Genomic DNA, 26397 nt, shown 5'->3' on the forward strand with positions numbered 1-26397 from the left:
GATGCTAACATCTTGTGGTATTTTATCATAAGTAAGTTTATCAAACTTAAATAGGATACTTCCGTGTGTCTGTCTGTGACTTTTGCAAAGTGGGTTTTCTTTTTCGTACTTCTCTTTAACAAAGTCTATACCACACCACCTCTAAAATTCTTTTGCAATCTACCGATTTTTACGTTAAAACGATATCGACATCAGAGAAAAGTATTAAGGTTAGTGAAGGCATTGTATTGCACTGTTAAGTTTTAGAAGTAACTGACTGGGTAAAGGGACTACCTAAAACTAACTAAGGACTAATTTTCTAAATCTGAGTCAACCCACCTGATTCAGAACAGGCCTGCCTAATGACTTCATCTATTTAATCACCATATGGAATGTCTCTTCCCGTTCGTCGAAACACAAATTTGTATATATTTTCTTAATCAGTCAAAAAATTTTTGTGCATTGGTGGGAAAGTTTTTTATTTTTTATAATCCTATATCTTTCTTTGCTGATAAAAACTGCGCAATCAAATACATTACTTTGTACAGTAGCTTTTCACCATACAATGAAATTGTAAAAAAGCTTTTTTGTGCATCCATAATTCATTGCTGACGGCATCAAAATTCGAAAGACGTATCATTGACGTTTATAACAAGACTGGCGTCAAGGTTGTAGTGTATTAAGATTAGTGGAAACGTTATACATCACAGTTTTAATTTTAAGCCTACTTGAAGAAACGAGTGGAAATAACTGACGCCATCTCCTGTGTGTGTAGCCATTCGAAAAAATTTTCTAAAGCTTGGTCAACCTAACTATTTCGGAACAGATAGCTAACGACGTCATCAAAAACTTTTCTGATCACGATATCAGTTCAACCGTTCGTCAAAAACATAATATCGTATCTATTTTCTTGATCAACATTTAAGGCTCTACACAATAGAGGCACCGGTTGAGCATATTTTTCAAAAAAATCTTTGTAAAATAGAAACATTGCTGATGTAAGCAACAATTCTTACATTTCTTTAAGTGCTAATCAAAACCGCGCGATCCTATAGATTAATTTGATCAGAGTTCAAAACTCCACACAATACAGGTAACACCTAAAAATATGGTTTTTACATCGACGGGTCATTGCTAAATGTCATTAAATGTCAAAGGGCCGATCTTTTTCCTAAATGAGATTTTTTCATGGGCCTTATCAACTAGTTTTTATAAAACTTTATGGAACCCATCATTCATTTTCGCGCACCAACATTTAATTCCATTCGTTAATCGATCAATTCCTTAGTGAACGCTTAGCATGGATTATTACGCACACGTTCCTACTACTTTTATCCATTTATAACTCCCTGATATTACTCTTGACACGATCATAAAATATATTTTAAGTCTAGTAGCTAAAGTCCCTCGTTCAGATTTTTCAATCGAGGTTTCATTTTAGGGGGGGGGGGGAGACGTTCAAAAAAGAGGGGTCTTTATTCAAATTTTTACACTTCGTCTCTATTGCAGTTTTTTAGGATACCTTATTTTACCGATGTATCAAATATGAGAGATTGTGTTTAGTTGTATTAACGAAATTTCTATATTATAATATCACCAATGAAATTACCTTTTAATAAAAAGAGCAAACAATAGCAGTTATGGATTTTTTATATACTTTTACTATCGCCTCGAATAAACGCAATTAAATTACGTACACGTAAAGTACTATTCAAGACAACTAAATACTTGTAAAAATTAATAGTATCTTTAAAACAAAAATCACGAAAACTCGACACTTTAAAGAAGAAATTTAAAGAAGACTAGATGCATTACTGTAACCACAATTTTAGTGTTGAGGAGGGACCTATAATGACTACCCGAGGCACCCCCATGACGGGCGCCGAGTAAAAAATTTTTAAATTTTGCATCTCTAGATTGGCCGAAAATGCCCTTCCAGACTTCAACGCTCTCATGGTTCAATGTTAAAAAAACGATGAATATTTCGATATTTTTGTAATTTAGAAAAGCTGCATTGTAGTTGCATCAAAATGTCGATAAAAATTTTCCATCAGAAGCCGAAAGATAGAAAGAGATACATATTCCTTTTTTTAGTAGGAAAGTTATTATGCCCCCTATGATTACATAGTCTTTCCGATTATTTCCGGACATGTTATTTTTACCTGAAGTTATAAATGACCTAACAACAGCCTGGCAATTTTCGTGCACAACTTAAATATTTGAATTTAAGTGAACGTAAATTATACAGACATTGTGGGAGAAGCTGAAACATGCCGTCGATATGTTGTTGTTAATTGTCCAAAATCGCCCACACGAACAAGATAATGTATGGAAAGTCGGTAACAGTTGTAGAGCTAACATATATATCTCAACATAAGAAAAAAATTCATACTGCATTGATAAAAATATATAAACAAATAAAGGAGGAATTGGCAAGCTTCTTTTTTAAGGTATTGAAAGAGACGATTTTCCTATTTTCAGTAATAACGGTGCAGCTATCCTACATATTACAAAAAACAGAATCAAATCCATACATGTGCAGAGATAATTAAAATAATTGCCGGTTGTGCGGCTATCCTACATATCGAAAAGATAGTAAAATGCAATTAAATCCATACATGTACAGAGATAATTAAAATAATTGCCGGTTGTGCGGCTATCCTACATATCGAAAAGATAGTAAAATGCAATTAAATCCATGCATGTACAGAGATAATTAAAATAATTACCGGTTGTGCGGCTATCCTACATATCGAAAAGATAGTAAAATGCAATTAAATCCATACATGTACAGAGATAATTAAAATAATTACCGGTTGTGCGGCTATCCTACATATCGGAAAGATAGTAAAACGCAATTAAATCCGTACATGTACAGAGATAATTAAAATAATTACCGGTTGTGCGGCTATCCTACATATCGAAAAGATAGTAAAACGCAATTAAATTCATACAAGTTCAGAGATAATTAAAATAATTACCGGTTGTGCGGCTATCCTACATATCGAAAAGATAGTAAAATGCAATTAAATCCATGCATGTACAGAGATAATTAAAATAATTACCGGTTGTGCGGCTATCCTACATATCGAAAAGATAGTAAAATGCAATTAAATCCGTACATGTACAGAGATAATTAAAATAATTACCGGTTGTGCGGCTATCCTACATATCGGAAAGATAGTAAAACGCAATTAAATCCATACAAGTGCAGAGATAATTAAAATAATTACCGGTTGTGCGGCTATCCTATATATAAAAAACATATTAAAACGCAATTAAATTGATCTAAAATATTTAAAATAATTAGCGGTTGTGCACCTATCCTATTTGTCGAAACGATGAAAAAAACGCAATTAAATCGATAAAAGTACCGAGATAATTAAAATAATCAACGGTTGCGCAGCTATTCTATATGTTGAAGCGATGAACAAAAGCAAGTAATTAGCGGTTGTGCAGCTATCCCATTTTTAAACATCAAAGTAATTATTTTTATATCGGTAGTATAGATATCCAAGAAATTCAAGTAGTTCTGTTAAAGGGCCCAAACCCCCATAATTGTGATTTTGGATATATTAAAAAATGAAAAAATCAGGAATTTCAGAAATCATTTGTCTCTGAAATATTGAACTTTATATTACGACGTACAAGGTTTCAGATTAATTATTGTATGATATACAACTATAGCTATACTGATTTATATCTGAGGACAAAAAATTGTCGGCTGGCGACAGATTATGCGCATTGGAGACAATATATAATGTATAAGCGTTGAAGTACGTTTTCTTGAAAGTCACAATACTTGTAACAAAAAAAAGGTTTAACAAAAATTATAAACAACATAAAACAGTCAATGGAAAATCTGACAACAAAAGTAAGTTAGAAAAAAACTTCAAAAAATAAAAAAAATATGCAGAAATACACGTTCCAAATAAGAAACGTTTATATTCTGACATATACTATACAACTTGTCAAAACTTCTTCTAAAAAACAATTTTAATGCGTGTCAAGAGCAATGATTTTATTAATTTTCAGAGGCACTCTTTGTAAAGTTAAAAACATTGACGTAAGACCAAAAGTTTCTTATATAAAAAGCGTATTAAAAGAATTTAAAATCACATGATAACTGAATACGAGACGGTATAAAAACAACAACTTTGGTGTTTTTACGCGTGAATGAGGTGACTACGTGACTACGACAACGAACGTTTTGTAAATTGGTGAAATAGTTGCAACGGCTAATAAAGTCCTTATCACGATAATTTAACAAAAATAATAAAACTAAAAAATCTAATAACATCTTGGTTTATGATATGAATGTTCGAACCGTGCAAGCAGGTAGTCGTAAATCCAAATATATACATCAGCTAAAGAGAAATAAGATAGTAAAAATTAGTTACCCCTGATATAACCACACGTTTCAAAACAAAATGTGGAAAAATTACTCACCTTATTTTACCAGCCTTTTCTTGCGTTCATACATGATTCGTGTTCGAATTTGAGTAAAACTAAAGTTTTCCATCAAATTACATTCTCTCAGACAATCCCTTACTCTCTCCTCTGTTAACGCACCTCCTTCAATTAATTTACCTCCATAATGCTTTAATGTTTTTATATCTTCATTGGAAAATAAACTTCGTCGCTTTATGGGAGAAAATGCAGGTTTACTCATACGACGAAGCTTGTCATACATTTGTCTGGGAGAAGCATTCAGTGACGACAGGGAGTCGCTCTTTTTTTTCACTTCACTCATTTTTTTCATCAAAAGTATGTTTTAATACTTCGCACTCTTTTTCGGTCCAAGTCTTTTTCTTTGTTGGCGTTTTATTGATGTCATCTGTTCCATGAAACAAATTCGTTATCGAACTTGTTCCAATCAACGAAGACTTTTCTATGTTCCGTAAATAATAATGCTGGTCAGCGGTTTTTATACTATGGGACATTAAGTTTGCAGCATCGTCGATATGTGCGCTTTTTGACTCTCTCAGGCCTGTGCTTGCAGACTTTCTGACAATGTTCGACGAGAGATTTTTCCGTATTATCTTGTTTTCAAAGTTTCCTACTCGCTCCCATAACAAATGGAGTCTTTTACTTATATCGCCCGATTTCACTTTTCTTCCAGACCAGCTTAGGAACACTTCGGTGCACCTTGGATTAGTTTGAATCCTGGCAAAATCGATGTATGTTTTCAGACTATTAAAATTATCTTCAGATAATATGACTTTAGCTGGCCCATAAGTCTCGACTGTTTTATGGTTCCATACATCGATAATCCACACTCCGTCTTTCTTCTTTGCATTCAGGAATTCATTCATGGTCATGTTGGCAGTAACACCTGATCGCTGTGCCAATGTAAAGTGTATTGTAAAGTAAATATGATCTCTCACCATACAATAATCAGTTTGACTTATGGGGTAAGCACCATACTGTGCTAACTTTTGAATAATTTCCGTGGCTTTTCGAGCCTGATTACTGTTTGTGTATTTCAGTACTTGATCTTTAGTGACCAACATTTCCTGATCTTCAGACATTCTTTCAAATCGCGCTAGCTTCTCCTCCTTTCTAAAGTTCTTTCTCCATTGTTTGAGTTTACCAATCATTGTTGTAATGTCGTGGCTGGAAACGTTTGGTAGGGCAACATCTTCTGCGATTAAGAATTCGCATAAATCAATTAAAGAGTAGAGGTATTTCTTCACGCTTGTTGGCTTCGTTTTTTTTTGCTTGCAGTATTGGTTCAAATATATTTCTCTAAAGTCGTTACCACCATTTTTAAAAACTATACTCACGTCATCTTTAACATTTATAGCCCGAAAAATACGTCGAATATCTCCAGCGATTACGTACATTGAAGCTTCATCTCTTTTGCGATCAGGACCAACCATATACTCCCTAAACCGTTCTACAAGCTTTTCCACGTTCTTACCAAGAGCTTGGTCGCAACAATCATCATCACCACTTCTTTCTCCTAAATATTCGCCGCTAATGTTACTTTCATCCTCAGTAGTATCATCTGACTCCGGCACTTGTTCTTTTGCGGGCATCTCATATCTTACTTTTGGCCGTAGCCGCAACTGACAAAATTCATTAACATTAGAAGATTGATGCATTAATTCAATGACGCAACTGGATTCCTCATTTCCCAACTTCTCTTGATCGTCGCCGTGTACAAAGACTGTTTTTTTGGTCTCTTTGGGTACCACATTGCTCTCTAATGAATTTGGTCTCGATGAGTAATCAAACCTGCGTTTCCTGTTTTGCGATATATCGGCGTTATCATTACTACTTGCGGCCTCTGCTTTCTTGACGAGGATGTCTTGGAACGATTTTTTGGGAGACTGCGAAAAGTCCTTTGGCAGATACGATTCTTCGAATTTTGGCGCTATTTTAAGCATTTCGTAAAATTTGGGTCCTTTCTCTATTTTGTGAAACCTTGCTAGATGATCAGGCAAGTTTGATCTTACGAGAAAGCAGTTCGGGAATGGACACATTCGACTGTAATGGTAGTTGCTACTCTTCTTGTCCAACTCTTTAATGAAAGAAAAGACGAAAATATATACGGTTATTCACATATGCTTGTAGAAACGAGGAATTTATTTTTGTGCACAATTAATTTGCCAAGAAAGTCGCAACTTGTCCTAAAATAGTCTGACTGCGTTTTATCCCTGCTTTGAAACTAACATTTTAGAGGCTTGTCCCAATGAAATAAAAATTGGCACATTTATATTACGAAGAAAACAGAAATGTCAGCAGTTTTTCTGTGACATTACCGAAAGCTGGAAATTTATTTATAATACCACTATCTGAAAGCTAAATAAAATTTATTTAACATATATTTCGGTTTTTGAATAATTCGCCTAACAAGTTATTCTGATTTCCAAATTTTGTCGGATTTTACCCGAAAATTGGAAAAAACCTGGTTTTTGGGTAAAATACGACAAAATTTGGAAATCGGAATAATTATTGTACTTAAGGAAACGAAGTGGTGATGTAAGTTTTTCATGCTCTAAGGATAATCCTAAAAAAAGTTATTAGATTTGATAGAGATTTTTAGGAGTAGTTTCGAGTAATAGCCAATATCTAAGCCTCCTAGAGGTGTGGGATCAAAACATTTGGCATTTGCGTGCCTAATAGATAATTATTGAATCTCAGTAAGTTTCATTGCCATACAACATGGCATAAGGAAGTTATTAAAGGAAAACAGTCTGAGGCGGAATCCGCCCCCGCCCTCCCGGGACCGAATAGGTTTCAATGATATAACAAACAAACACACCTTTCTTCTGGCTATTTTTCAACCCGAATTGACTCGAAGCTGCAGCTGCACTTTCCCAGCTCCATTTATGCGCTCTACGTAAATGACGCGTAATATATTTTTGACTAATATTGCAAACTGGACATTCCTTAACGATGCTACCAGATTTTCTTTTTTTAGGTTGTTCCTTTGTATTTGTCGCATTGGCTTCTGTGGATTGAAGAAAAACTTCTTTCTCACTTTCTATTTCAGCATCAGAAACTTTCGTCGCTTCTGTTGCTCCATTTGTGACTTCAAAGTCTATTTGTGACCTTTTGTTTTGAATTTTTGAGTGCAATTCTTTAATAAAATTTTGATGATTTACCATCCCACGTTTGATGTGCTGTTGGAAAGTCTCGTCTTCTTTAAAAGTCATATCGTTATTCTCATCTATGTACGTAAGATATACTTTGAAGTGCTCCTCGGTTTTTGCTTTTGTCCATTTCATTACTGTAGAAAACAAGCATATAATAGCGTCCGGGAGTAAAACCTTTATGATGTAATCTCTAATGTAACCGTTTTCATAATGTTCTCCAAGAATCTGCCTTATTTGCTTCTCTATCATGGACATGATCTCTTCAGGTACCAATTCCAATAATTTTGTGTCATCAAGATCCTTCTGAGTTCTACCACCATTGGCAAATGCCAAGTGCCTCCAACAGTCTTCATTGCCCTCCATAGTACCTTTGACATAGCCACAACTTATGACAGTTACAATCAATTCTGCGTTAAACATGCTGATTCCTTTAATGGTACAATTTTCAGTTACTTCGTTTTCATTCCTTTTATTGACATTACTGATCACCCGATCCAAGCTAGCGTAATTAGCTCTATCAGATATATATGCCGTGTGTTGCTCAGTTGATCGATGAATCTCGAGATCTTCGAAATGTACTGCGCATATTTCACAATAACCATTTTCCTTTTTAGTCACGTCTTTACAGTTCGAATCCAATTGAATTTGCGTATTATCTCTTAATTCCTTTGGTAAAGGTTTACAAGATACAAAAGCTGGTCCTTGATCGAGGTAGTTAATAATAGGTAGAGAAAGTTCTTTACACACAACGGGTTTATATTGTTTGTCTTTGTCTTCGAATTTTATGTATCTACCGTCCAGTATTTCAACTTTATTAAACATTCTTTTCAATTGCTTGGCCTCATTCACTATCTTCTTACTTTCCAATTCTTCTTTTTTGGCGCTTGATTTTGTCACATTAACTAATTGCAAAGTCATCTCTTGCTCGGTAAATTTGTCTTTGCTCTCTCTAAATTTGCTCTTTGACGCTAAAATATTTTTTAAAAGTTCCGTTGCCGTTGATGGGTTCTTTTGCTTTGTTCCATCTTTGCTCATCCCACTCTACGAAAGAGATTACCCGCCTTTTAGACATAATTATTATAATTGAAAACTTTCTGAGAAAACATGTTGTATTTACACGGCAAAACATGCTTAAACATAAGACAACGCCGCCGGCAAAAACTATATAGCACTAGCAAAAAGGTCATGTAATTTACATATATGTAAATAAAAACAAACTGGTTGGACATTTTATGCATTTATATTAGTATTAAGCCTCAAAATGACTAACCATTTAAAATTATAACCAACCTTTTTCTCTATATCCGTATTCCTCTCCGTTGTCTGATTCTTTACGCCCGTTGTACCTTCCATTACTTTCAAACCTATTGTGAAATTAAAAAAGTAGCAAAAAATAACCAGTTGTACATAATAAAAATTAAACACCGTAAAGATCCGAATAAGCGCGCAGTATTTATTAAGCGCCCCTCGAATAAGCGCCCAGGTAGTTTCCTCAAAGTTCAATAAGCACCCAGCACTTACTAAGCGCCCCCTCGAATAAGCGCCCACCTGATGAAAGCGCCCAGCGTTTTTAAGCCCTCCCTCGATTAAGCGCTCTAAATATCTGAAAATTTAATAAGCACCCAGGGCGCTTGTTCGGATCATTACGGTATTCTGGTTCAATCTTGGGGTCAGTCGAGAAAGCTGGAATAAAAGTGTTAAATTGAGAATCTTTGTACTATCTTAGATAGAATAGTGCATATAAGGCGGTTGCAGATGAAACTGATAAATGGAGGATCACTGTTTTCATGAAACGCCCCTCTTGTCTAAACGCCCCCATATTCTTATCTTTTTAATTTAAAAGCTGCCTTTAATAGACACCCCGCTGGAATAGCGCACATCCAGCGGGAGCATTTATTCAAACCAAAAGGAAAACTCTCTTGCCTCTTTATTCGTAATAAGAAATTATCTATGTACACTTTTTTCTCAACTTTAACTTTGCCGTAGGAAACGTTTTTTCCTCTTAGCAAGTTCATTTTTAAAAACCTCAGAAACTAGTTGATACTACTAACTAGTCCAACTTTTATTTTTAAAATGGTAACATACATATGTCCAATAAGAACATCTCTTTTGTAAAGGCTTATCGAATATTTGTCGTAATTCCTGGCGTCTTTCCTTTCATCCGTAATTAAAAAAAATACTAAGCTCTCACTCACAAAACTTAATAAACGCCCTGGGCGTTTATTCGAAACATTACGATATGGATTATTAGAGACAAGACAAGAGGTAAAATAAAAATCACCGTTATTTCCTTATAAATGGTGTATGGATTATCCCGGAGAAATGGGAACAAAAGTGGTAAAAAGAGAATCATCGTCGGTTATCCAATATTTTATCTATACGTAATCCAGCTTTTAGTCCCTGGCGCCTTTTTTCTTATGATGGTCAAGAGTGTTTATTATCAGAGAGTGACTTCAATACTAGTATAGTATATGGAGGAAAGACAGTTTTCGTTTTAAAATGCATAATTACCAATACCTTTATCAAGCTGTATCCTAACCAAAATTCTTCTATTTAACTTTAAATCTTGTGTACAAAAAATCGTTTTCCAAATCAGTGATCCAATTCGTTATTTTTACTCTCAAATATAAATCCCAATTAAATCGCATAAAAGTGAAACAATTAAGGAGCACAGTTATACGTCTTCTTCTCTACGCTACATTCATTTGTCGGAACGAAAGTGCGAATGGTTAAGGCGAAATGCATAACAGGTGTTACGTTTTGTTAAATACTTAAAACAAAAAGATGTCACCAGTGTATTCAATTTAAAACTGTAAGATATCTTTATCTTTGATCCCTGTACCCTTTGTCATTTCGATATAAAGCTACGTTAGCAAAAGGATCTAGGAACGAGTTTGTAATAGCTTAGGATTGAATATTGAAAAATCTGGCAATCTTGCAAGTGAGGTACAGGAATTTATTAGTCGCAGCAAAGTCGATAAAAATATATTGCACTTTTTTTAATTGTAGCTTAAAAATTTCGAGCGCGATTTAGAAATCCCTGACGAACCCGGCCAGACCTCGCAGACAGGCAGTAGTAATGCGTTTTGTTAATTAGCGTACGTTTGAGAGAGGCGTTTATTTTAAATGCGAGCCTTTTTCATAATCGAAGGATGTTTATTAGTTTCTTAAATTTGTTGTTGCTATTGGTTATTATTAAAACAGATTTTCAGGCTATTTTGTGTAAAAAACAAAAAAATGTTAATTTGGCTGTCGGAAACTTCAAATATAATGTAAAAATTCGCCTTAAAACTTAGTAATTGATTTTTAGACAGATAGTTGTATTTTGGACAAATTTCCAGCTTACGGTGACGTCACAGTAAAAATCCTGACAGAGTAAAATTTGTCGCCCTCTTTTTCTTATATGACGTAAAAAAAGTGTGTTAAATTTTATTTATTTTGTATAAACCTATCAAAAGTCATGCATAAGGCGGAATCCGCCCCCACCCTCCCTGTCAATAAAACTCTCGGGTCGAATAGGTTATTAACACTTGCGCTAAAAATTAAGCAATATTCTACTAATGCTTGACTCTGGTTGCTTATAGATCAGATCCTTAACTCTAATACATCAAGACCCCGTTTATTTGAACATTAGGCCAAAGTGAGTTCAAGTTTACCGTTGTTTAGGAAAGTAAGAAAATTAGTAAAAAAAGAAGAATATATATTATTCCAATTAATATTAGGGTTAATTACAGAGCACTAATCAACAGTGTCATTTTCATCCAACTTGAACACATTACTGTAACAATGCAGCACTCCATATATGAATTATGTGTGCTTCTCTGTACTATCGTTAATTTTGTGCTGTCGTAAACAAGCCGCCAAAGTCTGAACCAATGCTAATCCAGTGTATCACAATTTTCTAGAAAAAAAAATTACATCCTACATGGAGAATCACTGTCATATCTTTGATAAATATTAATAATAAAAAGTATAAACCAGAACTGTAAATAGAGAATCACAGAATCATAGAAGGAGTTAAAAACTAAAGTAGCAAAAAAGAATCACTGTAATCTCTTTGATAAATTGATGTATGGATTATGAGAGGGGGTGGAAACGAAAGTGGTAAATACACAATCACCGCAATTTATTTAATAATATAATGTATGGATTATCAATGAAAGAGGCAACAAAGAATCACTAATTTTTCAGATAAAATCATGTATCGATTACCAGAGGGAGTTGGAAACAAAAATGGCTATCAAAAAAGTGTGTCACTTTTTGGACAAATGATCAGGATTATAAAGACACATTTTTATTAGAAACACAAGAAACTTTAAGGTTGACAGTTGCCTAAATTGTTAACAAAACAGGATAAAAAACATAAATCAGGTATTTTTGGCAGTTATAATGACATTAATATGATAAAAAAATCAATTATCATCTTTCATTAAAAGAATTGCAGAGTGCAGGAAAGATATAATAATTAAGATATCTTATAAAAAGAATGTGTATGATTTTATGTACAGTACATTCCAAGTTTGTTGTATAAAAATTTTCTTACCTACAGTAATTGTATTTTGTCCAGTTCCCATACTTAATTTCAATGACAATCAACCTATTTGTGACTTTTCTGTCTAACCTTCAGCATGTTGTTGTTGAAAGCTTCCCTACTACTGATAATTTTTGTGTCAGTCTAAAACTATAAAACATTATATCATAAAGATTATTTAGTTCTTGAACAGGTTTGAAATCATAGCTCTTTACATAATAAGGTCACACTTTATGTTAACTGTATATAACCCAAACTCCATATGATTTAAAAAATGAGTAATTTCTCTATTTAATTATTACATATCTTTACATGTTCCTCACATCATTGTTATTTATATTTTCAATACTACTAAATTGAGAGCTCTCAAATAAAGTCAAATACCATACTATGTATAAAAACAAAAGAATCCATTCCAGTCGAAATACTCGTGTTTTAGGGATTAGGGATTATATATATTGTAATGTTTAAGTAGTTATATTATTTCTCAACAAAACATTTTTGTCAGGTTCACAGTAAAAAATGTTTTGGAGCGATAGCATTACCTTAAATGTACATTATATTATTTTGCGAAAAGCTTTAAAAAATTGTGGCTTACTGGACTCCAAAAACGATAAACAGGATTTGTGCTTATTATCGAGCATCTCGTCCAACCCTAAATATTCCTCAAGTCTCTGCTGCATCACCAATAATGGCAAACACAAAATCCCTAACAATGACTTTATGTATATTTACAATATACAAGGTATTAAGATGCCCCAGAGTTGGAGAAAAGTGACAAAAAATGTTTCTTAATTCGAAACATTTATGTGAAAGGGGTAGGGAGTGGGGTTGAACAAATCTGTTAACAAATTTTATTAAAACCATATATACTTGGCTTATTTTAATTGATCTTGATGTAAACATTTGGTTGAAATTAATACGGTTTCTCTTAAAATGCCTAAATTAAAGAACTCGATAATTATAATGATAGGTATATAATAAATATTTTGGGGGAATATCGTCACACGATTTTAAAACACACCATTCCAAGTTTAACATCATGGTTTTTATTTTTCCTAAGTTTAAACTTTAACAAAAAGATTGAGCTTTGTCATCAACATAAAAATATCCACCCAAACACAAAATTTACTTTTACTGCACACTTTTAACAACGCTGTGTCAGTAAAAACAAGATTAAATAATAGTTATAGAACATAGCTTGAATTTTTTCTATATGTTTTCTATATGTTATTGTGTCATCTTTACATTAAATATTTCCATATTTTTTTATGTTATGTCCTGTGTCTCTGTCTACCATCTTGTCTAAATGTCATATATCTAGTCCACATCAATGCCCATAAATATTGGTTATTACATCTTAAATGTACATATCAACTGCCCAAGAATACTTTTGTCAAACTTCAGATAAAAAATTTTTACTTTACCACACTAAACATAACACCGAAGTATATACAGTAAAAAAATATACTTTACATATACATTACGGGCTCTTTTGTAACTTAAAATCTTAGAAAAATAAACCACAAATGAACTAGAGTCAAGTTGACACCTGGAAGTTATAAAAATAACAAAAAATTTAAAAAATAATCTAAACATAGATCAATTTCAGGTATATATACCTGTTACATTATACTTCATTTTGATGCTTCAAATTTAGGAAGATTCATTTTAACTTTATTCATAAGTTGTTGCGCATAAAAACTTTAGCTTGAGCACTTTGCGCATAGAATGCTCAAAATATTTTTAAAATTTATAGCTATATACAGAAGCATCAGGGAAAGATTACTTTTCCCACTTTGTTTATTATTAGCTGTGCCATATTTATTTATCCATTTTAATTTATATATAATGGATAACAAGAGAGTTTGGCCAAACTAATCAAATATATACTGATATCAAGTATACTGATACACACACACACACACCTTTTTTATTTGTTAACCCGTACAGAAGTGGATATTATTTTATATAGAGAAAAAAACACTATCCAAAAAGGAAAAAGTTTTAGCTTTTATGGTTTCTGCAGCAATAGTGCATGGTCCCCGAAATACTGAAATCATCAAAAAAATTTGCTAATGTTTTTAAAATTTTACAAGCATTTTTCATGCAATTATCATGAGAGTTGAGCTCTTAATTTTCAGCCCTTAAATAGCTAGCTAGCCCGCATTCATTTTCATGTTTAATCAAAAAAACTTTCAGAAAGATTTCCTGATCAAGAAATCTCAAAATTTTTACAGCAATAATTTTCAGCTTCAGAAATAAGTTTGTGGTAAGGAATAACTTATAATTCTGCAACTATAATCAAACTGTTACAGCTAGCTATAGCTAGCTAAATTATTGTATATGTAGCGATAGCTAGCTAGCTACCTACCTAGCTACTTTCAATAAAGTTCAAGAAAAAAATAAATCTATAAATATATATAGTTAGCTAGCCAGCTAGCTAGCTATCATAAATTATCAGCAGAAGACATTTGATATTTTGCATATATCCAGACAGATCTTCCCATCACAGCTGCAAATACTTAACAGAAGATTAAAGCTACCAGAAGTGTAATCTGTGATTAAAAATTAGTAACCCTTATTTCTTTAAAAGTTTAAATACAACAGCTTCCGTTGAACATTAAACAAATGGTTAGCTACAGTTGTTAAACTTTTCGAATACACTGGCCAGAGTCATCGCATGGCATCCGCTTGGTAGCCATTTTTTTAATGAAAACATGATAATGTCACGGCTGCCGAAGTGGTTGTGCGGCTATCCTAAGTGGTTGTGCGGCTATCCTAAGTGGTTGTGCGGCTATCCTGTATGGTTGTGCGGCTATCCTGTACGGTTGTGCGGCTATCCTGTCGGTTGTGCGGCTATCCTAAACGGTCGTGCGGCTATCCGAAAATGAATTAGGAATATTATTATTATTATTATTATTATTATTATTATTATTATTATTATTATTATTATTATTATTATTATTATTATTATTATTATTATTATTATAGCGTATGAAATTATAATGGTCCGTGATTCTATGTGCGATTATCTTACACCCTAAACACATTAAATACTTTACATGTTCCAATTTTTTAAAAAAGAACCATTTTTAAGGAACTTGGTGTTCTTTAACAACTTATTAAAACATTGTTATAAAAGCGGAATGTATTGTTCTATTGTTACTCACAAGACAAGAACGTGTTGTTCCCATAGGGAATTTGATGTGACGGTATATATCGTTCCACTCTATTTGTTCCGTTGAATTCTTTTATATATCATAACGATAATATATGCGAAATGATTATCTTGAGGAATAGTTATTTAATTATGAATACTCTGCAGTCTAATTTATATTGTGCCACTTGAAATAATTCCGTTTTCGCTGCTACCTTAACTCTGCTATGGAGAGCGTCCTTCATTATAAAAAGGAATTGTTTTAATGAGAAGTTTCTCAACTAATACTTTGTATACGAAGTAAAGTATAAGGTAAGTTGTTCAAACTTTAAATTTATAGTAAATAGGATTCTTTTTTTATTTAAATGATTCTTTTTTTTATCCTACTTTCTATGCTTTGTTAAAAACTAATATTGTTATAAACTTTCTATAAATTTTGTTTCTAGAGAACTTTAAAGAAATCGGAATGACAAAACGAGTCTTGCAAAAGCCTGCGTGGAAAGAGGCATTGGGAGCCTCAATGAGATCGAAAAGGCTTAAGTTAATGCCTGATAAAGATAACCGCTTTTGTTGTCCTGTGGCTGATTGTGACAGCGAGTCGTATGGAAGTAAAAGAGGGTGTAGAAAACATGTCTATAACCGTCATGGATGGTTTTATTATTTCGATAAAAGACCAAATATCGACGAAGTACTTCCCCACTTCAGTACGAGAAATCGCATAAAAGATCCCCAAAGAAAGCGCGCCTCCACATTTTCAATGCCGTCTTTTGCTAAAACATGTAATTTGGCAGTTGCATTTAGGACATGGTTAAAAAGTCCAGGTGGTGGTGGTAAAGATTATTCTCAGGCCGATCAAATAACTTGTAAAGTTTTAAAGTATGCCAAATATTGCTGCGAGGATTCTCCTTCGGTATGGGAAGTACCATTCCCTGTTATCGACTACTGTGTTGGCTCTATTAATATGCTTTCTGATTTCGTAGATTTTTTGAGAGACCAATGGAAGGTTGGCTTCTCAGGAATAATTGGCTACATGAATGCTATTGGGCACATGCTTGATTACAGACGAAGCACAGGTACGACTGAAAAAAATTTGTCGATATTTGTTGCTGCAGAGATTTATTTGCACCGTGTTAAGAAATTCCTCCTTCGTAAAATGAAAGCTGAATGGAAGTGTATCTTAAGTGTTGAATATCTAAACAGTATAGACTGTTGGGCGACACTATATGATTTACAAAAGGTGACACCATACCATAGTGAAAAATATAAACAAATTGTGTTAAATGCTAAAAACGCAAGTGCATGTGTCGCAGCACACGATTTATCATTTTCAACTTCCTTCATAGTAGCTGTATTATTTTTAATGGTGAAGGCTTCAAGACCCATGACGTATCAAACTCTTACAGTAACAATGATTAAAGGCGTGAAAGAGGATGGTTTTATAGATCAGAATGTCTTTAAAACTGCGGAGAAATACGGATTTGACTCTCTTTATTTTTCCATAGATGTACTCACACTAATAAATGAATACATTGACAATGTACGACGAAGATTGAACCCCACCAACGATTATCTACTAGTGTGTCGAAATGGTAAGCAGTTGACGCGTATTTCGGACGTATTCGGTAGAATTGTTTATCAAGCAATTGCTAAGTATATAAATCCTACACGATATAGGCAAATCATCGAAACCGAAAGTGTTGCACACTTAGAAACAAAAGAACAAGCAATTCTTTCTCAAGATCAAAAACACACGTCGCAGGTAGCTAAAGTTCATTACCAGAAGACTGAATCGCGCAATATAGCTGCAAAAGCCAGGTTATGTATGGATAAATTACGAGATCAACTTTAACTGTAAGTGAAATCAATAGTAACACCAAAAATGTGAAAACGTCTGGAAGTACTTTGGAACACGAAACACCTGTTCAAACAAGACAGAAAAAAGTTAGTTTTAGTGCCATGGAGGACAAGTTTTTACAAGCTGGGCTACAAAAATATGGCAATGCAAAATGGACTTCCATTCTCGCAGATCCTAACTACTCCTTTCATTGTAGCCGTAAAGCTAGTACATTGGCGGTTAGAGCGAAGACAAAAAAATTTATATAAGTTTAAATTGTATTTATAATAAAAATAACTTTGTAAATTTACAAAGATTTTTGAAAACCAGAATATTCAAATAGTCTTTTAACTTTGTTACAGTCAAAACCGGCGTACACAAAAAGGCTTTTTTTCCTCTTACGATTTGGCCAATAATCTGGTGTATTAAGTACCCTCGTTTGTGAAGGCGGTTCGCAAAAACTTGGTTCTCCCTTCAAAGCCGCTATCGGTATAGTTAGGAAAACTTCATCATCTGATAGGCAAACAATATTTTTTTCCACGGAAATTGCCAGCGTTGAACAGGAATGTGAGAACGGTAAAACCTCCTTAGATGCTGAGCATTCGTTATCCGAAACGTTTACCACAACTGCCTCTTCATTCACCATTTTAGCGTACACATAAGCGTCCACACAATTTAGGTGAAACTTACACGCTGTAAGCCTTTAAGTATGCAAATAATGGCGCAAATGTGACATTCATTAAACGCACACTCATCCCCATTCCTACTTAAAATGACTAAAGTGATTCTTGTAACGCCTTGTAACGCATGGACATGCTGATTGTAACGCCTTGTAACACGTTGTAACGCTTTGTAACCTATTTCCATGAAAAAATGACTGTGAAATTTTTGGAAATGGCTAGAGTGATTCTTGTAACGCCTTGTAACGCATGGACATGCTGATTGTAACGCCTTGTAACACGTTGTAACGCTTTGTAACCTATTTCCATGAAAAAATGACTGTGAAATTTTTGGAAATGGCTAAAGTGATTCTTGTAACGCCTTGTAACGCATGGACATGCTGATTGTAACGCCTTGTAACACGTTGTAACGCTTTGTAACCTATTTCCATGAAAAAATGACTGTGAAATTTTTGGAAATGGCTAAAGTGATTCTTGTAACGCCTTGTAACGCATGGACATGCTGATTGTAACGCCTTGTAACACGTTGTAACGCTTTGTAACCTATTTCCATGAAAAAATGACTGTGAAATTTTTGGAAATGGCTAGAGTGATTCTTGTAACGCCTTGTAACGCATGGACATGCTGATTGTAACGCCTTGTAACACGTTGTAACGCTTTGTAACCTATTTCCATGAAAAAATGACTGTGAAATTTTTGGAAATGGCTAGAGTGATTCTTGTAACGCCTTGTAACGCATGGACATGCTGATTGTAACGCCTTGTAACACGTTGTAACGCTTTGTAACCTATTTTCATGAAAAAATGACTGTGAAATTTTTGAAAATGGCTAGAGTGATTCTTGTAACGCCTTGTAACGCATGGACATGCTGATTGTAACGCCTTGTAACACGTTGTAACGCTTTGTAACCTATTTCCATGAAAAAATGACTGTGAAATTTTTGGAAATGGCTAAAGTGATTCTTGTAACGCCTTGTAACACATGGACATGCTGATTGTAACGCCTTGTAACACGTTGTAACGCTCTGTAACCTATTTCCATGAAAAAATGTATGTGAAATTTTTGGAAATGGCTAAAGTGATTCTTGTAACGCCTTGTAACGCATGGACATGCTGATTGTAACGCCTTGTAACACGTTGTAACGCTTTGTAACCTATTTCCATGAAAAAATGACTGTGAAATTTTTGGAAATGGCTAGAGTGATTCTTGTAATGCCTTGTAACGCATGGACATGCTGATTGTAACGCCTTGTAACACGTTGTAACGCTTTGTAACCTATTTCTGTAGAGAAAACCGCTTTTCGCATGTCACTTTAGAAAAGGAGTATGTGGTGGGATATGAGGTAAGGAAAACGCAAAAAAGTTTTTTTTTAATTGTCTTCTTCGTCCGAACTAATGCAGATAACATCACAATCGAGAGAAGTGGTTGAATTATCTGCGGAAAATAGCTCTAATTTTACTGAAGAAATTTCAGGAACGCTTTCATCATCTGACACGAGGTCTATAAAAGCAGTACTGTTATTTGCTGGACAAAACGGCATATATTCTTGCTTAACAGTGGAAACAGGTTTTGTCGACTGAGCATTGATTTCATGTTCTTCTGTTTCTTCTTCTTCCCTATGACCTTCCTCCTCTTCGTTTGTTTCCTCTTCTTCTTCCTCGTTCTCTTCGCGGTCGTGGCTACTACCTTCTCCTTCGTCTTCGTCTTGCTCAATTAGTTGTGCCCAATCAGGGTAGAGCTCCTTCATTTCTTTCGTCGGGAAGCAATCGCGGCAGGAGTTTGTAGCAAGCAACCACGTGTCGTAGAACGTGTCACTACCCTGCCAGTTGATCCTTTTACGGCGTTTGAATGCTACCAAGGTCTCATCGTTATTAATTAATGGGCAGATTTCCTCCCATGCCCCAGCGGCTATCTCGTACATTTTGCGCATATATTCAGCACTGTGTAACTTGTTTTCTATGTCAAACAGTTCATGATCAAAGTTAAGCGCATGGTACAAAATGCCATCCCTATCGTCGGCCGCAATAATGGCATAGTCGATAGCCTCTTGCGGAACTGCATTCTCAATCTGAACTCGTGTGCTTAGACCACTGCTAGATGCTTCCAATGTTTGCTCTTCGTCCAAGAAGACCGACGGATCGCAATCAACGTCGTTGTACACAGCGCCTACTTGATTTTTCTTCGCAACATTGGTTTCGCTGGTGAAAAGCGAGATGTCTTTCAACTGGCTGGCAACGTACACAAATATTTCCATGCAGTGCATTCTCATTCACTCTACGGGAAAAAAGTCATTACTTATTTTTATGCATATTGATTTACACCATTGTTATCATTTATTCTCATGAGATACTTACTTGTTATGCTATTGTCCTTCACTCGAAGTGTCTTAGTTTCGAAAACTTCAAGACGACGCAGGATAGCCTCACCATCTACACCATTTCCGAAGTCCGGCATTATATTAGTTGTTATAAAAAAACCCGAATTGTATTGAAAACGGGCCGGTTCTTTGTGTTTTTGCGGGATCATAACCAAGCCGCCTATAAGAGAAAGTGGTATCCCATCTGCACATTGCCACATTTTATTCAAAGTAAATGTTCATGTACTGCATCGACATCGACTTACCTTGCAATATTCTTTTTGCATCTTCACAACATAGACTGTCGCTAGTCCATTCATCCATAAATACGACTTGTGTATTTCTATTTATCAGGTGGCCTGAGAATCGACCATCCCGAACCACGCCAGCAATGTACATTTCTGGAATAATGCCTAAAAGGACAAATGTATGTCAGTAAGTGCCGTCTAAAAGTCAGAAGTTTTCACGAACTTTATTTAATTACCTTGAAATGGAGCAAACCAACTAGTCTTTCCACTATCAGGAGGACCTACCAGCAACAATTTCTTTTCTTTCATGGGATACTGACCGGCGAGCAAAATTTGGTACCATTTTTGATAAAAACGCAACCGCACATTTCTATCTGGGAAGCTATTTTCGACACCTACAAATGTAGTTCAGTGCACTTTTTTTAGAACTACGTTACAACAAGTTACAATACGTTACAACACGTTAAAAGAAAAAGAGCCAACATTTTTATTCACTGACAATGCGTTACAACAAGTTACAATACGTTACAACACGTTACAATTACCACCTTGATATGTTACAACGCGTTAAAAGAAAAAAAACACATTTTCTTCACTGACAATGCGTTACAACAAGTTACAATACGTTACAACACGTTACAACTACCACCTTGATATGTTACAACGCGTTAAAAGATAAAAAAAACATATTCTTCACTGAAAATGCGTTACAACAAGTTACAATACGTTACAACACGTTACAACTACCACCTTGATATGTTACAACGCGTTAAAAGATAAAAAAAACACATTTTCTTCACTGACAATGCGTTACAACAAGTTACAATACGTTACAACACGTTACAACTACCACCTTGATATGTTACAACGCGTTAAAAGATAAAAAAAAACATATTCTTCACTGACAATGCGTTACAACAAGTTACAATACGTTACAACACGTTACAACTACCACCTTGATATGTTACAACGCGTTAAAAGATAAAAAAACACATTTTCTTCACTGACAATGCGTTACAACAAGTTACAATACGTTACAACACGTTACAACTACCACCTTGATATGTTACAACGCGTTAAAAGAAAAAGAGCCAACATTTTTATTCACTGACAATGCGTTACAACAAGTTACAATACGTTACAACACGTTACAATTACCACCTTGATATGTTACAACGCGTTAAAAGAAAAAAAACACATTTTCTTCACTGACAATGCGTTACAACAAGTTACAATACGTTACAACACGTTACAACTACCACCTTGATATGTTACAACGTGTTAAAAGAAAAAGAGCCAACATTTTTTTACTGACAATGCGTTACAACAAGTTACAATACGTTACAACACGTTACAACTACCACCTTGATATGTTACAACGCGTTAAAAGAAAAAAAACACATTTTCTTAACGCGTTAAAAGAAAAGTAAAAACAATTACCTTCTATAAATGGCTTTGGTTCGGGATTTTTTCCCTCACGATAAAAGAACTGTACGAATGCTAGGGGAGATCCCTTTAAATTTGGCTTGACATCGAAACATTTTTTGGCGATGTTATAACAAACTCCATTTGGCAAGCATTCAATGTAATTGTAATCCAGAGTTATTTGATCAATTATTTGACACTCGCCGTCCGACAGCAAAAATACCAACTCTCGTAAATTTGGCGTAATTTCGTTGGCGATTGCTTTGTTTTTCAACGAGCGATAGAGATAGCTTTTCACCGAACAACAGTAAACGTATGTCTATCTGCCTTCTCCTATTTTTTTATATACACCTCCATTGCACAGTCCAAAGCTATTCCTCTCCATCATCCTTCGAACTATATCCACGGATTGACAAAGTTTGTTAGTTGGCTTAACGGGAATAGTTACTTCTGTGCCTATGCGTGTAACAATGTAAAAACATGTTTTAACTTCTACAAAAAACTTAGTCTTATTATTGGAGAAGTAAGTAAATTTGTTCGTGGCAACTTACCTTCCGATTTATCAATTACTTTTAAATCAAGCGATGTAAATCTGATTTCGGATAAACCACGAATTACATCTTGATATACCTCTTTATCAATATTTTTTGTTAGAATTAACTGACAGGGTTTCATCGAGTACTGTTCGCTTTCCATTACAGCAACGTGGTCAAGTTGAACACCTTCATCTCTAGCTGCACTCCTAATCATTGTGCGATGGGATATCTCAACTATCCGTTTTGCTTCTTCCCTATTGTGGTCTTTCAAGACTTGGTATAACGATCCTGAGAATGCTTGCAATGCACTGGTTTTGCCTACAAATATCAAATGTGGCGTAAAATATTCGAAAAACATTGACAGTATTTCAAGTACTAAAAGGTTCAAGTATTTACCTCTTGTCTGTATAGCATTGCACGTTGTTAAATTCAATCCGGCTTGCATAAAAGACTTCGACAAATTTGTTTCAAATTGACTTAAGGTACAGTTTGGCAAGTCGCACGCGATCCAGAAAGAAATGCCAGGAAATGTTTCAGGCGCATTTGCGCCGTTTCTGTTATCACCTTCACTGCTAGAGTCGGCTCCTTCTTCTTTCTCCCCTTCATTCCTCATCGACTTTCTCTTACGAGGTCTGGCCATATAGGTAATACAAGAAAAAAAACAGGATACTTGTTCGTTGCTAAGCAATATGTTCTCCATCTGCATTCTCTTGCCCCAAATGACCTCGCGGGCATCAACATCACTTCCCCACATCGCACGAACGGCTACTACCTGATATTTTCTTATTACCGGTTGGACGATGCATGCCTTCAGGGCGCGTTTCAAAACTTCACTTCGCAGTTGCCTGTTAGCCATGTTCTGCTAAGTAATACAAACGAATGCTGTAGCGGAACAAAAATAATCTCCTATGGTTATTATTATTATTATTATTATTATTATTATTATTATTATTATTATTATTATTATTATTATTATTATTATTATTATTATTATTATTATTATTATTATTATTATTATTATTATTATTATTATTATTATTATTATTATTATTATTATTATTATTATTATTATTATTATTATTATTATTATTATTATTATTATTATTATTATTATTATTATTATTATTATTATTATTATTATTATTATTATTATTATTATTATTATTATTATTATTATTATTATTATTATTATTATTATTATTATTATTATTATTATTATTATTATTATTATTATTATTATTATTATTATTATTATTATTATTATTATTATTATTATTATTATTATTATTATTTTCATAAAAATTACGACACGTTTTATTTTTAACATGTTTCGACTTTACCAAAGTCATCTTCAGAATATTATACAAAAGTTGATACATACACTCTTTATACAAAAATTTTTTCGAAAGTTATTTAAATATTTCCCAAAAGTACAATTTATATGAATTATACACAAGCTAATCCATGTTGACAAAATAATATTAGATAAACTAACAAAAGTTAGTTAAATAAAATTTATAAACACAATTTGTTTAAGACAATTAAATATTTCCCAAAAGTACAATTTTTTAATTTTATTAAATGAATTTACAATGCTAAATCAATATCTAAGTAACAAAAACGATATTGAACAGGCGGCTAATACAAAACATAAAATTAAACGGATAAATTGATGATGCAATGCTTAACTTCTTTATTGAGGTCTGGTTTCAACCAAGAAATATGCATACCCTCTTTGAGTTTCCTCTGCCAATCAGTGTCTGCATGATCCAAAATAGAAAAACAATTTTCGTTACATAGTAATTTACAGTTAAGATTAGACTGCATATGCTTAAATATTTGTGAGTTTTTATCAGTTTTCAAATGTTCTTTAACTCTACTAGAAATGTGCCTGGTGGTTTCACCCACATAGCTAGCATTACAACTAGCACAAACAAATTTATACACAAGTCCAGATTTAAAAGATTCAGGAACTCGTCCTTGCAAGAAAAATAATCTTTAATTTTACACGACTTAAAAACGAGGCACACATTGATTTCTTTACACATCTTATTGACAAGTTGATTGACTTTTTCTTTGGCAGTAATAGAGTACTTGCCAATAAAAGGCAATTTAAAATACCTCTTTTCTAATACATTAGTTGTCTCTGTACTGACAGCTGTAGAAAAATTCTTATCAAGGTAATTTGAAATATGGCGATTTACCAGTTTTGTAGGAAAAAAGTTTTTTCTCAAAATTTCAGTCAGAGCCTTAATATTAATGTCAAAGTGTTTCCAACTGTTGTTAATTTTGAAAGCCCTGTCAATTAGTGTTTTAATGAGACCTATTTTATAGATTTTGGGAGTGAAACTAAAATAATTAGTTAAAAGGCCAGTATAGGTTGACTTATGGAACACAGAAGTATAAAATTTGTCACTGGTGTTCTCAATTAAAATGTCAAGAAAAGGAAGTTTACCATCAACTTGTTTTTCTAAGGTAAATTTTATATTAGGGTGTCTCTGATTCAAGTATTCAAAAAAGGCCAACGCTTCACTTTCATCGTTAAATAAAGCAAAGATGTCATCCACATATCTACGGTAGTATGTTGGGCCACAACCCGAGTAATTTTTTATCCATTCCTTTTCTTTAACGCCCATGAAAAGATTCGCTAAAATAGGTGCCAGCGGCGAGCCCATGGCAACACCATTTAGCATTGTAAATTCATTTAATAACATTAAAAAATTGTACTTTTGGGAAATATTTAATTGTCTTAAACAAATTGTGTATATAAATTTTATTTAACTAACTTTTGTTAGTTTATCTAATATTATTTTGTCAACATGGATTAGCTTGTGTATAATTCATATAAATTGTACTTTTGGGAATTATTTAAATAACTTTCGAAAAAATTTTGTATAAAGAGTGTATGTATCAACTTTTGTATAATATTCTGAAGATGACTTTGGTAAAGTCGAAACATGTTAAAAATAAAACGTGTCGTAATTTTTATGAAAATACTTTGCAATCTTGTGTTGCTACGAAGTTTTGGAAATATAATATTTGATATTGCACACAAGTATAACGGACAGCTTACAGTCGGAGACTTACGTAAGTACGAAAAGTTATCATACAAAGTTGAAAAAAAGAATTTGGATTTAACTTTCTTAAGAAACTGTCAGTCATTTAATGTTACACCAAAGTTTTTATGTTTTAATTTACCACACACCAATTTTAATGATGGGCGATTAATACGTAAACGCTTACTGAAAAGTGCCATTCACAAAGGAGAAAAAGAACGAATCAAGTTAGGAAAAGAATATGTAAATCACGGCCAATCTCTTAGTGATACCTTGAATTCTATAGATTTCTATATTTTACGGAAAGCAGCCGAGAAAAGTGATGAAAAAAGTATTAGAAAATGCATTTTTACCCAAGAGAAGAAACTTAGAAGTCTAACTAAAAACGTCGCACCACCGTTTACAGCAGACGAAATTGAAAAAATGGTCTGTCTTTTGCCATTCCACCATTAACACTTAGGAAAACAGATGTGTTTGTTTCGTTTGAAATGATTTATCGATTTATGTCCTCAAATTTGAAAGATAAAAATGATGATAATCTTTTAAAGTCCAGCCTATCACATATTGCGAACAGTTATTACCACGATTACCGACCCAGTCGCGAAGTTATCAAAAGACATGGTATCCTGAAAAAGTTTAAGAAAAACAATATTGTTATTTTAAAGCCGGACAAGGGAAATGGGGTAGTAATCTTAGACAGAAAGGATTATGAAAAAGGCATCTTGGATATCATTTTAGATACTACTAAATTTAAAAAACTCGACGAAGATCCAACATTGAAGAGAGAAGGACAGTTACAACGTTTTCTTAGGAATTTAAAGAAAAAAGGTTTTTTTAGTGACAAAGTGTACAACGATATATATCCCAGTGGTTCTCAACCGGCCAGAATATACGGCCTTCCTAAAATGCATAAATCTTTTGAAAATTTACCTAAATTTAGGCCTATTATATCTTCTATAGGCACATGCAACTATCAACTTGCCAAGTT

General features: G+C 33.7%; 3 protein-coding genes and 1 long non-coding RNA gene across 4 annotated transcripts; 1 reads left to right on the plus strand and 3 right to left on the minus strand.

Moving 5' to 3' along the window:
• Positions 1-11266: 11266 nt before the first annotated feature.
• Positions 11267-14953, minus strand: LOC130628995 (uncharacterized). Its single transcript, XR_008981888.1, has 2 exons — positions 12127-14953; positions 11267-11484 (listed from the first exon to the last, which is right to left on the minus strand). It is a non-coding gene; the product is annotated as an uncharacterized LOC130628995 (long non-coding RNA).
• Positions 14954-15088: 135 nt separating this feature from the next.
• On the plus strand, positions 15089-17237 carry LOC130628993 (uncharacterized). The gene is made up of 2 exons (XM_057442074.1): positions 15089-15586; positions 15721-17237. The coding sequence occupies exon 2, from the start codon at positions 15741-15743 to the stop codon at positions 17121-17123; it is 1383 nt and encodes a 460-aa protein (XP_057298057.1). The 5' UTR covers positions 15089-15586; positions 15721-15740; the 3' UTR covers positions 17124-17237.
• Positions 17238-21692: 4455 nt separating this feature from the next.
• LOC130629110 (uncharacterized) lies at positions 21693-23313 on the minus strand. Its single transcript, XM_057442216.1, has 2 exons — positions 22369-23313; positions 21693-22273 (listed from the first exon to the last, which is right to left on the minus strand). Exons 1-2 carry the CDS (start codon positions 23207-23209, stop codon positions 22137-22139), a joined length of 978 nt encoding a protein of 325 aa, XP_057298199.1. The 5' UTR covers positions 23210-23313; the 3' UTR covers positions 21693-22136.
• A 627-nt stretch (positions 23314-23940) lies between these two features.
• LOC130628663 (uncharacterized) lies at positions 23941-25028 on the minus strand. Its single transcript, XM_057441648.1, has 3 exons — positions 24382-25028; positions 24084-24277; positions 23941-23960 (listed from the first exon to the last, which is right to left on the minus strand). Exons 1-3 carry the CDS (start codon positions 25026-25028, stop codon positions 23941-23943), a joined length of 861 nt encoding a protein of 286 aa, XP_057297631.1.
• Between the last annotated feature and the right edge of the window lie 1369 nt (positions 25029-26397).

Source organism: Hydractinia symbiolongicarpus, chromosome 15 (assembly GCF_029227915.1).
Source record: "Hydractinia symbiolongicarpus strain clone_291-10 chromosome 15, HSymV2.1, whole genome shotgun sequence".
In the NCBI taxonomy this organism is placed as follows: domain Eukaryota; kingdom Metazoa; phylum Cnidaria; class Hydrozoa; order Anthoathecata; family Hydractiniidae; genus Hydractinia; species Hydractinia symbiolongicarpus.

Bases quoted from the DNA above. Each gene is read 5' to 3' on its own strand.
- LOC130629110 (XM_057442216.1), bottom strand. From the start codon at position 23,209: ATGGCTAACAGGCAACTGCGAAGTGAAGTTTTGAAACGCGCCCTGAAG. The intron at 22,274-22,368 runs GTAAGTTGCCAC...TTACACGCATAG, and splicing joins AGTAATTGATAAATCGGAAG to GCACAGAAGTAACTATTCCC.
- LOC130628663 (XM_057441648.1), bottom strand. From the start codon at position 25,028: ATGGGCTCGCCGCTGGCACCTATTTTAGCGAATCTTTTCATGGGCGTT. The intron at 24,278-24,381 runs GTGCCTCGTTTT...TGTTTGTGCTAG, and splicing joins ATGTGTAAAGAAATCAATGT to TTGTAATGCTAGCTATGTGG. The intron at 23,961-24,083 runs GTATGCATATTT...TTTGTTACTTAG, and splicing joins GCAGAGGAAACTCAAAGAGG to ATATTGATTTAGCATTGTAA.
- LOC130628993 (XM_057442074.1), top strand. From the start codon at position 15,741: ATGACAAAACGAGTCTTGCAAAAGCCTGCGTGGAAAGAGGCATTGGGA.